Raw genomic sequence first — 12417 nt, forward strand, 5'->3', positions numbered from 1 at the left:
CTCATTACATCAATCTGTTGATTTATTGATATACTATATTATATAATGCTTTGCTGCATGCCTGCCCTACTTTTTCTAATTAACTTCATTTCATTTTACACTTTCTACCAATACCTTCAAAACTCTCCCCCTCCTTTTGGTTTTTATTTTGTAATATTTTCCTTATTTAACACAGCTTTCAAAATGTTATAAAAGAAGAAATACTATATTCTCCAAGCTGCAAAAGTGTACTCACTCTTTGATTGTTATCTGAAATTAGTCATATAAATTGAGTTCCTTCCTCCAGACACCTCTAGATCTGTTTATTGTTCGAGCAAAATGTTTAGGAATATACTGCATGAAAGGCAGTGCTGTGAACGTGTTCTCAATACTGAAAGCCAAATCTCGGCATGTGGCAGCCGCTGTACTCTTAGAAAATAGTGTTCACACTTTTATAAACATTTTTGAAAGGTGAAAGTGTAAATCCACATAGAAACTTACCACAAAACTGCTATCAGGTACACCCACAAGGAATATTACTATCCATATAAACTATTCATTACTTTCAAATGTATAAAATCTAACCTTTACTGTAATGGCATCCTAAAATATAACACATTAGGTGAAGTTCCACACATTATCATACATTATAATCACCTGTCATAGGTGTACAGAGAAACCTTGAGTGCAGCACACGCAGCAGGAATATGTGTGATTAAGAAAACCAGTGAAGCAATATAACTGCTATAATCAGGCTTGGACTAGCCATCTGTCACACCGGGCAAATGTCCCGTAAGCCACTGGCTGACAGCGCCACACACTACCCTGATCTGCTGCTCCAGAGCCAGATCTGGTGCTGTAATGTGCGGCCACAGGCTGGATATGCTCGGCCACAGGCTGGATATGCTCGGCCACAGGCTGGGTATGCTCGGCCACATGCTATGTGAGCATAAAAATTTAATAATTTATAGAGGTAAAGAATAATATTGTTTCATAGTGCATTTCGGACTGTGATGGAACCACTTATGCTGGGTGCTGTCCTCCGAGTATCTGACCACGGCCAGCTATCAAGGCATTGCCACTTTTTGTTTAAAAGACAAGTGCACGCTATGGTAATTCTTCTGAGCACGAAACTGCTCAACTCAGGAAGATTATTCTGTAAAAGAATAATGCACAAAAAATAAATCTATCTTGGGAGAACTTCAATAGAATAATTTGGACAGACTGTTCTAGAAAATATATGGTTTAGAAAGATTAACAACATGCTTGTGGAGTAAGTTTAGTAGACTAAAGTTTTTTATTTTTTTTAATAAAATGCCAGTGTATGCAAACAGCTCAATATGAATATTTTAAGGTACTTCACAAATAACATGCATTTCTTATTAAGCTTTTCATACTGGTCTCTCAAAACTTGAATTGAGATATTAAATGTTCATGGAAGCCAACTCAATTAGTAGGACACTGGGAATCAGTCTACCACTCCCCTCTACTCTGACCCATCCCCTCCAATTCCTCTTTGCTCAGACTAGCCCTCTCCTGCCCCCTCCACCTCCCATATGATCCTACCAGCCCCTTCCTGCCCCCCTCTGCTCTGACCAGGCCCCATCATGCCCCCTTTAGCTCCACTCTGCTCCTTCCGGGCCCTTTCTTGCCCTCTACATTAAGGCATGCACAGTGACATAAGGCATGCTGGGGAACACTATTTAGTTCAGACGGAATATTGCAGAGGTAAGGCTATAAAAAATATCAGGCTGCCCCGCTTATACTTTTCTTCTAGCATAAAAGAGAACCTTGTAGTGGCGCCCTACACCTACGCAAAGATTTATAATAGGACCGTGGTGATTAATATGGCTGTTTATAAATGGCAAAAACAGAAATAACCTCACAGAATCCCGCAAATATAAATCCGATTTCTGTAAATGTTTTATTCTTAATCCAGGTTAATCTCTACTCTCACTCATCTGTTATTCTCAAATTGCAAATGGTACCAGGTATGTCTATTAACTGCCCTAGTTTAGCTTGGTTATTTGTGAAGCGTTACACTGTGCTATTTCTAATGACTATACACCATTCCATCTGCATTATTAGTGACGGGGGCCAGCGACATCCTATTACCATAGCTACACATACTGGAATGCAATAGACTGATACCTCAGAGGTTAACGCAGCTGTGAGTAACTCATCCAGTGTATGACAGACTAAATCTGAGCGTGGTCATTTGAGGACAGAATAATGTGATATATTACTAGCATATCCTCTGCTTTGCATTCCACTCCAGTGGCAAAGGGTTAATGCTTTATATTTACCGTATTTGCTCGATTATAAGACGACCCCGATTATAAGACGACCCCCCAAAATCAAAATATTAATTTAGGAAAAAAACAAAAAGCCTGAATATAAGACGACCCTATAGGAAAAAAAGTTTTACCAGTAAATATTAATTCATGTAAATATATTTTTTAAATTTCCTTTTATTTGCCAACCTGCCCCCCCCAGTTATGCCACTCTGCCCCCAGAAATGCTTTATACCCCCCCTATTTGCCACTCTGCCCCATGATATGCCTTATACCCCTATATGCCACTCTGGCATATAGGGGGTTAAAAGGCATATCATGGGGCTGAGTGGCATATAGGGGGTTAAAATGCATTTCTGGAGGTATATATGCATATCATGGGGCTGAGTGGCATATAGGGGGTTAAAATGCATTTCTGGAGGTCCAGAAATGCATTTTAACCCCCTATATGCCACTCAGCCCCATGATATGCCTTTTAACCCAGCATGTACTGGCTGCCTTGGCTTGATAGGAGTGTGATTGCTGCTAACAGCAATCACACTCCTATCAAGCCAAGGCAGCCAGTACATGCTGGAACCTGGGGATGATAGTAGTGGGATTACAGCCTCCCTATGCCATGCTACAACCCCCACCCCCCTTACACATCCATGCTATCACACACAAACACACATTCACAAACATTTAAATACTCATTCATTCCATTAATCACACATACTTCACACATTAATCACACATACTTACCCAAAAACCCTCCCCCACCCCCTTACCTGAACTGCAGATCTCTCACTCGAAGACTTCTGCAGGGGACCGGCTGTACCAGCAACTTCTCTGGCCCCGCCCCCAGAGGAGGGAGGGGGAGATAGAGTTCTGTGAGGAAGCTACAAGCTTCCTGTCCTCCTGCTTCTAACGGAAGAGACGCTGCTCGCGACCGGTAAGCAGCATGGCCCCAGCCATTTTTTTGGGGTCTGATTAGAAGACGACCCCGATTATAAGACGAGGGGTATTTTTCAGAGCATTTGCTCTGGAAAAAACCTCGTCTTATAATCGAGCAAATACGGTACTTCATGTTCCAAACACTGCGTTCTCCGCTTAAAGAAATGTGCAGAACATCATTAATTCCATTTGACTTGTGGAACTGCTAATTTCACAGTAGGAGTAACCCCTTTTATAGTTCAAAGAAAAGATCACTTCCTTTGTGCGGTAGTTATGTAAAATTACCTTGTTGTTTTTAATTTTTTATATTTTATTCAAATTAGGACATATTGTATTCTGTAATGAAAAGTTAACAACAAATGAATCATTCTGGGTATAGTAAAGATATTCCCCTATAGTATTAATTCTGTCAGATTGCTAATTACAAGTTCATGTCTGGGGATGGCATTACCTAACTTATTTAACCCCTGTGTGTCAGACTTCCGAGTGTCCTGGAGCAGATATGTGCGGACTGATTGTCCCATAATTTAAAGGTAGAAAAGATTTAACGTATAACTTGGTTGTGTACAAAGTAAACTGTCTAACGTGGTAAATCTAAAGCAACCCACAGGACTGATTGCTATGGCAACTGCAACACTTTTTCTATACCTTGGAATTTGCTGCCCCCAAGTCCTCTCCCTTTGCTACTGCTTCAGTAAGGGCATGTGGTTGTGATGATGAGCAAGGCTAGCCTTGCAAAGAGTTTGGGAGAGGGCATGGCGACGCACATCATCTTCTCCAATTGTACGAACATGGAGAGGCTGTCCAAGTGCACAGAGACTCTGTCCTTATGCAGAAGATCTCAGGAAGCCTGGTCAACAGAGCTAATACCAGGGAGAATGGGACAAAAAAAGAAGTCAATAGAAGAAGCAGAGCTGTGAGAAAGGAGGCAGGAAAAGCAAAAACTCTAAGAAATAAATTCTTAGAGTTTATTTAATAAATTTCTTAATAAATACATAAATTAAACAATTAAAAGGAAATTAATAGTTTTAAACTGAAACAATAAAAATAATTGAATATACACACTATATGACCAAAATTATAAATTATATTTAAACTGCAAAAGTAAAAAAGATCATAATTAAATGCCATTCATATTAAATAATAAAAATACATTTTATAAAATTAATCCGAATCGTATATATTGTGAAGCTGAATTACCGCCTGCTCCCTCGACGTGTGTTCCACTTCCGCATGCTCCCCCAACATGTGTGTCCAATCCGGCCCGCTCCCGCAAACAGTCTGTCACAGCTGTTAGAGATAGTGAAGAATTTACACAAATGTTATGCTAAATGTTCAGAAAAACAGACATAAAACATTGCGTTCCATTAAACGGACCATAAGACAAGCAAGGCGAATATAAAAGTGAGGCTAGGACCGCCTCTGAAATTGAATGTGAACAATAAAATAAATGCAGCAGCCTGGCGGAAGTGCACGGGATTTCCACGACCCGCAGGTATATTAATGTGACTGCCCGCAAGTTTTTTGATGGGTGCAATCCTGATGCAGTCCTCTAGTTCCGATGGCTAAGGACACATATTATGAATTATGCAGAGCAATAATGTTTTCAGTGCATCCCTACAGTATTTTCAGGATCTGCATGGATTTGAACCAGCAACCTTGTGGATTCCAGATGAATCACCTATCCACTACTCCAGGTGGATCTTGGGTTGCTGTTTCCCTCTGCCTCTCCTTGGCCATGTTATTTCTGCGTGCTCTTGACACACCTGCCCATCGTTCAGTCAATTAAGACCCAAAATAAACCAGGCATTATCCTAACCTCAGTGCTAGAGCATTGTGTTCCTGGCCTCGTATACTGAGCTACTGTTTTGCTGCACCTGATCTGATCTGTCTTCTGTGTTTGATCCTTGGTTTTGGACTCTGACCTTGTTCTAGTGTTTGTCCCTTGGTACCCCGTTGATCGAGATAGTCTGGTTTCTGACCTTTGGCTTGGACTATTGCAACTATTTTTCGGATCATCATTTGTACCGTGCATTGTTCAGCATCCACTGCTGCGGCCTGCCAGTCTACTGCTGCCTGCTGTGTGCCCTGCCAGAGGGATTCCAGCCGTGCTCCTGCCGTGTGCCCTGCCAGAGGGGTTCCAGCAGTGACACTGCTGTGTGCCCTGCCAGAGGGCTTCCAGCCGTGCTCCTGCCATGTGCCCTGCCAGAAGGCTTCCAGCCATGCTCCTGCCGTCTGCCCTACAAGATGGCTTCCAGCCGTGCTCATGCCGTGTGCCCTGCCCGAGGGGTCCAGCTGTGCTCCTGCCGTGTGCCCTGGCTGTGCGCTTTCAGTGTCCTGCCTGTACTGAGCTTGTCAACCCAAATTTATATCCTGCTCGTGCACAGAACCCCTATAGATGGCACCCAAGAAAAAGTCTAATGCTAAAGTGGAGAGCAGCCCTGAACTGGATTTATCATCAGCCTGCCTATGGCCATGCTTTGAATCCTAACCTGCCCCTACATCGAGACTCCTACCTGATCCAGCACCCAGTGCTCTTACAAGTATATAGGTATTGCCAGTGCTGGTTCCCCTACCAATGTGGGACTGTCCCCCAAAAGTATGAACATCTGGTAGGTCTTAAAATAAAAATAAAAACTTGACCCACTTCTAATTGTTTTTTTTTTCTTGTCTTGTCTGACTATTCAAGACGAATAAGCAGGGAAAATTTGCATTGCCGTGAGCATAATTTACTTTTTTTAAAATGACTTTGATGGAAAGCATTCATTAGAAGCTAATAAATGACCTCTGTGTGCTGAAAGTAAATAAGCAGACAATTGAAAATGAAAATTAGGGAATCAAATGAAGAAATATAGATACAAAATTAATATTCCACACATGTAAACGGACAGCTGAAATGCCATTAATATATGAAGATGAGTTCTACAAGTCATTTTGCTCAGCTAATGCAAAAGATGGGTAAATTCGTACATACTTGTTCTTTGTGGTATATTTAATGAATATGTTTTTACCTAATCCTTTAAACAATTGTGTTTATATAGGAAGTACCTTAAGTACATATTGAATTACATTATATATAGTGGCTGCTAAGAGTAGGTGGATTTCTCATTCCCTGTCCATGGTACTGATAAGTACTGAACAACAGTGCTCCAAAAACCTATATTTTAAACAATAACCCAGCATTTGCTAGTGTGGGGACTTCATACATGGAAAAGGGGATCATGTTGATGAAAGTGTCATGCATAACAGTCCACATTGCACAAAATAATGGCATTTTACAGATCACTCTTCAGATAGATCAGTACTTTCCCAAAATGACCAATTCCTTCTGTTTTTACAGTACTATGGAAAATAGGCATAGTTTGCTCAAGTAATAGTCATGTGCTTTAAAATACCTATAAAGATGGCGCTCTCAACCTTCGGTCAAAGATAATGGATCAACAATTTTGCAAGATCATGATGTCCATTGAGTACAAAGATATTTTGTAACATAAGAAGAGAGACAATCAAGTATTTGAAATGTATGATTCTTTGGGGACTTATAAGATAACAAATAAGTTTCCATCAGAAGGTTTGGGTTCATTGGAAAGATTGTCAGGTTGTAAATGTAAGAATTAAGGTGTCACATATTAGTGTCAAATGTAGCGAATTTATTGGCAAAGGTCATTGAGATGAATTTTGGTATGCTGTGTATAAGGCTGTGTTTGTTTTTTTCTTAGTAGGCTTTCCGCCTATAAATGGACTAGGTTTATTCCCAAGGGTGTAATGTATTTTGGGTCTCTAAAAAAATGTTTGGGCTGCTAAACATAGACAAAGGTCATACAGAGTGCCAGTAAGGACAAATAAAAGGCTATGATTTTGATGTTAATAAAGTCCAGGACATCTATAGAACCGAAAAGATGCTGACATTTCCTTTAACATGTGATGTGAAGGATAACCTAATATATGTCCTCAAACTTTTGTTAAACCTGATTTTAATATTTTAAAGCAGTATTTGCCTTACCCAAGTTAAGATACATTAAAATGAAGCAGGAAACTCCAGCTGGATTTTGGATGAGAGTGTTTAAATAATCCTAACAAGCTTCAGGAATTCATCACATTCAGTAGCACAAGAATACTTAAAGAGTCTTTAATTAGCAGGTTGCAGCTCAACAATGAATTAGCAGCAACACAATCCTTTAGGTGTATAGTTAAATTTAGGTGCAAGGGTTCCATGTTGTTCTGTATACTTTGTGGAACTTAAATGTAGCCTTAGAAATAATGTTTATAGAACAATTTAATGACCAAACCCTCTTATATTTATATAATATATCATTTATATTATGTATAAAGTATTATAAAGTATATATATTCATATTTTTGCTTGGAACATGATCATCAAGTGACACAAAAGCAAGCACTAACAGGCTGTTGCCAGAGATAATGAAAAAATAATTTGTTCTGGTATATCATTAATTCCTTATTGCCATTGAACATGCTGCAATATATGACCACCCTTTCTTATTAACACTTTAAATTGAGTGGTTTTTGTATTTGTCAATTGATTTCCCCCCTGGACCAATGGGAAAGGGGGATATGACTGCTGGCCTATGCAGAAATTATTTGTATCCCTCTCATTCATTGGTCATGTTTACAACTTGATATCAAGCAGATAAACAGAGGTGGCACTTTCTTACTTCCTTTTCAACCAGGGTCAGACAAGGAGAAGATCTGGAACTTTCCTACACTCCCACCTGGAATGGATTGCTAAGAAGATTCATATTGGTATCTGCAACAGCGGAAATTGGAAGAGACCATGCCATGTGATGAGTGTTACCTACCTGACGTGCTAACTTGGTCATCAACTGGCAGTGGTTTATTCCTCAATTTCTCTGGTGATTAATAAGGATTAATATTCTGTTTAGTCACAGCTGCGGTTTATGGTCACAGTCCCAGCGCCTAAGAGGACTATACGTTTTCTGCAACTGCGAAAATTGGAAGAGACCAAGCCTGTGTGGCTGATGAGCCGTACTGGTTTAACCCCTTCGTGACAATTGCCGGTCCGGGCACGTCACTGAAAATCGTGACGATTATGACAATTGACGTGCCAGGACCGGCACGTCTTTAAACGGGTGAAAAAATCGATCCGTGATCGATTTTTTCACTCACTCAAACTCAAAAAAAACATTCCCGCCCCCCCCCCGATCGCTCCTAGGAGCAAAAAAAAAACATGTTTGAAAGACTGCACGTCTTTCAAACATGGCGGCGCCCGCCGCCGAAAAACGGGTTTAGGAAGCGATCGCGAGTCGCTTCCTTTGCTTAGCTGGTGTTGCTAAGATGCCTCAGTATCGAGGCATCTTTACAACACCTGTTTAGCAAAGGAAGCGACTCGCGATCGCTTCCTAAATGCTCAACTTACCTTCCCGGTGCCGGTGTCTTCGAAACACACGCGGTGTTTCAAGATGGCGGCGCCCATCAAGCCGGGGGGCGGAGTCTGATGACATCATCGGGGGGGTGTTGCTGGATGTCATGGACATCCAGTGAATAACACCCCTAGTGGTCAGATCACTCATAAGAGTGATCATGATTTGATAAATCAAAGGCAATGTTTTCTAAACATTGCCTTTGATCAGTATTGGATCTGCCCCTCTCCTTCACTTGCTTCTAGTGAGGGAGAGAGACAGATCGGTGTGTTCAGGTATTCCCTAATAAAAATATATATATATTGATCCAAAGGCTCTTATAAGAGCCACCCATATAATATTAACCCCTTCATTGCCATTGATCACTGCATAAACAGTGATCTTGCATAGTGGCAATTGTTTTTGGGGGGTTTTTTTTTTTACATTTTTTTTTACATTTTTTTAGGTTTTTTTACTTTTTTTTAGTTTTTTTTTTTTTTTATTATAGCCATTAACCCTTTCCTTCCCCACTATTTTTGCTGCAATTCTTACCATGCAGCGGTATACGGCTGAGGAGGCGTATGCCTTTTTGGCCACAGATTCTGAGGCCACTGATACAGCGTCAGATTTTGACGTTGGTCAGTTCACAGATACATCTAGTGATGTATCTGTGGCTGTTAGGACGCCTCCCACACGTAGTCGTGGCAGTGCACCAGAGGCATGGGTAGCGCCTAATAGGTACAAGCCAGCTATCCCTCCTTTTTCTGGAATTCCTGGCATCAATATTGATGTTACAGGATTCACTCCACTGCAATTTGTGCAGGTTTTTTTGGGAGACGATGTCTTGGGAGACATTGTCACACAAACAAACATTTATGCCCAGCAGCACCGTGCTGCTAGCCCTAATTCTTTTTGGGCAAAACAGCCATGGACTCCCATTGACGTGCCAGAATTTCTTAAATTCTGGGCACTCACAATGTTAATGGGCATTATAAAAAAGCCCTCCATCCGCTCCTACTGGAGCACCAGCCCCATCTTTAGTACCCCCATTTTTGCCCAAACTATAACTAGGCAAAGGTATGAAATGATTCTTCGTTTCATGCATTTTAGCGACAACAGCCTGTGCCCCCCTAAGGAGGACCCCCAGTTTGATAGGCTGTACAAAATCCGCCCCCTGATTACCCATCTCGCTGCCAGGTTTCCAGAGGTTTATACACCTGGAAAGAATATCTGCGTGGATGAATCCCTAATGAAATATAAAGGAAGGTTGGGATTCAAGCAGTATATTCCTTCCAAGCGCTCCAGGTATGGAGTGAAGGTGTATAAGCTCTGCGAGAGCGAGACAGGATATACTCATGCCTTCCGGGTATACGAGGGTAAGGATAGCTACCTTGACCCTCCAGGTTGCCCAGATCATCTGGGCACCAGTGCCAAGATTGTTTGGGACCTAATATTCCCCCTTATGAACAAAGGCTACCACTTGTATGTAGATAACTTCTATACAAGCGTCCCTTTGTTCAAGCTGCTGTATTGTTTCGATACGGTAGCTTGCGGTTCTATAAAAAAGAACCGCTTGGGTTTCCCACAACGCCTGGTACGAACCCGGCTAGGAAAGGGGGAGACCTCAGCTCTACGCCAAGAGGAGCTTTTGGCATTGAAGTTCAAGGACAGAAAAGAGGTGTGCATGCTGAGCACCATCCACGATGAAAGAACCGTGGAGGTTTCTGTCCGTGGCAGAGCTGGGGTCACTAGAAAGCCAGTGTGTATCAGGGCCTATAACAAGCACATGGGTGGAGTTGATCTGTCAGATCAACTCCTACAGCCCTACCTCATTATGAGGAAGACAAAGGCCTGGTACAAGAAGGTTGCAATTTATCTAATGCAAATTGCAACCTATAACGCTTTTTTGCTGCACAAAAAAGCAGACACTGGGCTGAAGCTGTCTTTTTTGCAGTTTCAGCTCGAAGTAATTTCAGGTATCTTGTACCGTGATGCACCTGGTCCCCAAGTAGTGATGGGAACCAACAGAATTGGGGCTACCCATTTTATTTTTAAAATCCCCCCTACAGCAAAGAAGCAGAATCCCCAAAAGAGATGCAGGGTATGCTACAGCAGGGGGCAAAGAAAGGACACCACATTTTACTGTCCAGATTGCCCTGGAAAACCTGCACTCTGTGTCGGTGACTGCTTCAAGCTGTATCACACAGTTTCCCATTTTTAATTTTTTTTTGTTCCTGCTCCATTTTTTTATTTTTTTTTTTATTTTTTGTTACATTTACTGTTTTTTAGCTTTTATTTGCTCCACCATTTTTAAGCGTTTTTATTTGCACTGTCAAGTGAACCCTGTGTCCATTCCGTGGCATGAGGGACCACTTAAGGTGCTAGATCAAATCCCTTCTTGGAGATAGGCCAGGCTTTCTTGTAACCTGTCCCTACTGATAGTTGGGTACAAGCATTTTTCTTTACCCAGATGTAAAATTCCTACTGAACTTGAATTGCTCATGTTCCAAATGTGGCCCTTTTACCCCCAAACAATCTGACAAACCCATGCATGTGGGGTATCAATGTACTCAGGAGATGTTGCTGGACACATATCGGGGTGTTGTGTGACAGCAACATATACCAGGAGCTGTAATTTCACACCTGAAGTACAAAGTATGTGAAAAAAACACCAAAAACAATTACTATCCCAAACTTTGACAAGGGTTGGTGGTAGGATTAGTGCATGGAAAGGGTTAAACTATCAGCATCTAAAATACCCTGGGGTGTCTAGTTTTCAAAAATATATGGTTTGGTGGGGTAAATTTAATTTGCTGGCTTCAAAGATGCCCCAAATACCACATAGAGACAGAATTACCAGATTCAGAGAAAAATGGTTTTGAATTAGCAAAACGCTACTTGTACTTATTGCCCCATAACGTGTAGAAGAAAGCAAAAAAACATAAAAACATTGGGTATTTCTAAACTCGGGACAAATAGTAGAATCTATTTAGCAGGTTTTTTCAGTAGTTTTTTATGATGAATAAAAGATTTTTCAAATAAAAGTGAGAAAATGTGTTTTTTTTTCAATTTTTCGTCATATTTTATTATTTTTATTATAGGAAATTACATCATATGAAAAAATTTTTGGTGTCTGAAGAAAGCCCTTCTTGTCCTGAAAAAAACAATATATAACTTGTGTGGGTTTAGTAAATGGGTTAAGAGAAAATTACAGCTAAACACAAACACCGCAGAAACGATAAAACAGCCATTGTCACGAAGGGTACAAAAAGTAAAATCAGCCTTTGTCACGAAGGGGTTAAAACTCTTGTTGTGTTCATTGGGTGAACTGCCATGCTGTTGCATGTACTAAATCAGCCATCAGCTTGTCCTCAAGTTGGCCTGGTGGTGAATATTTGTTCAATAAAGCTGTGGCCAAGCCCTTACCCACATATTTGTATTAGGTGTCTTATTGGGGAAGAGTAAAGTTATTCTATTGATATTTGTATGGCTTTTATAGGCCTAAGCAGTTATGGTGATATGTCATTAATTTTAAGGGAAGTCCAGATTTGTTGCAAATGTGAAGAATTATCAGGCAGGGATCCCTCTCTGGCTGAAGACTATTCCCTTGCACATATGTCCGGTAGAAACATGCTGCCATGATGCCTAAAGACTACTTAAACCTCTCTAAAATCTGCTATGCTGCCCAGTTGTTGTTTCTGATTCTGCAAATTGACATTTTTTCTCTGTGTTCCCTGGGTTCTGCTTCACCTCATATTCCTGTCCCTACCCCTTCTTATATCTATATGTCTACTGTTGCGGATCTCAGGTCCCCCGGTGACAGGCAGTGC

General features: G+C 41.0%; 1 protein-coding gene and 1 non-coding gene across 2 annotated transcripts; both read left to right on the top strand.

Annotated features, from left to right (window-relative positions):
• Positions 1–9140: 9140 nt before the first annotated feature.
• Positions 9141–10808, top strand: LOC128484117 (piggyBac transposable element-derived protein 4-like). The gene has a single exon (XM_053460436.1). It carries the CDS (start codon positions 9141–9143, stop codon positions 10806–10808), a length of 1668 nt encoding a protein of 555 aa, XP_053316411.1.
• Positions 10809–10911: 103 nt separating this feature from the next.
• Positions 10912–11041, top strand: LOC128488299 (small nucleolar RNA SNORA35). The gene has a single exon (XR_008353723.1). It is a non-coding gene; the product is annotated as a small nucleolar RNA SNORA35 (small nucleolar RNA).
• Positions 11042–12417: the final 1376 nt, after the last annotated feature.

The sequence above is a fragment of the Spea bombifrons genome, chromosome 3, assembly GCF_027358695.1.
Source record: "Spea bombifrons isolate aSpeBom1 chromosome 3, aSpeBom1.2.pri, whole genome shotgun sequence".
NCBI lineage: Eukaryota > Metazoa > Chordata > Amphibia > Anura > Pelobatidae > Spea > Spea bombifrons.

Coding starts and splice junctions, on each gene's coding strand:
- LOC128484117 (XM_053460436.1), top strand. CDS start 9,141: ATGCAGCGGTATACGGCTGAGGAGGCGTATGCCTTTTTGGCCACAGAT.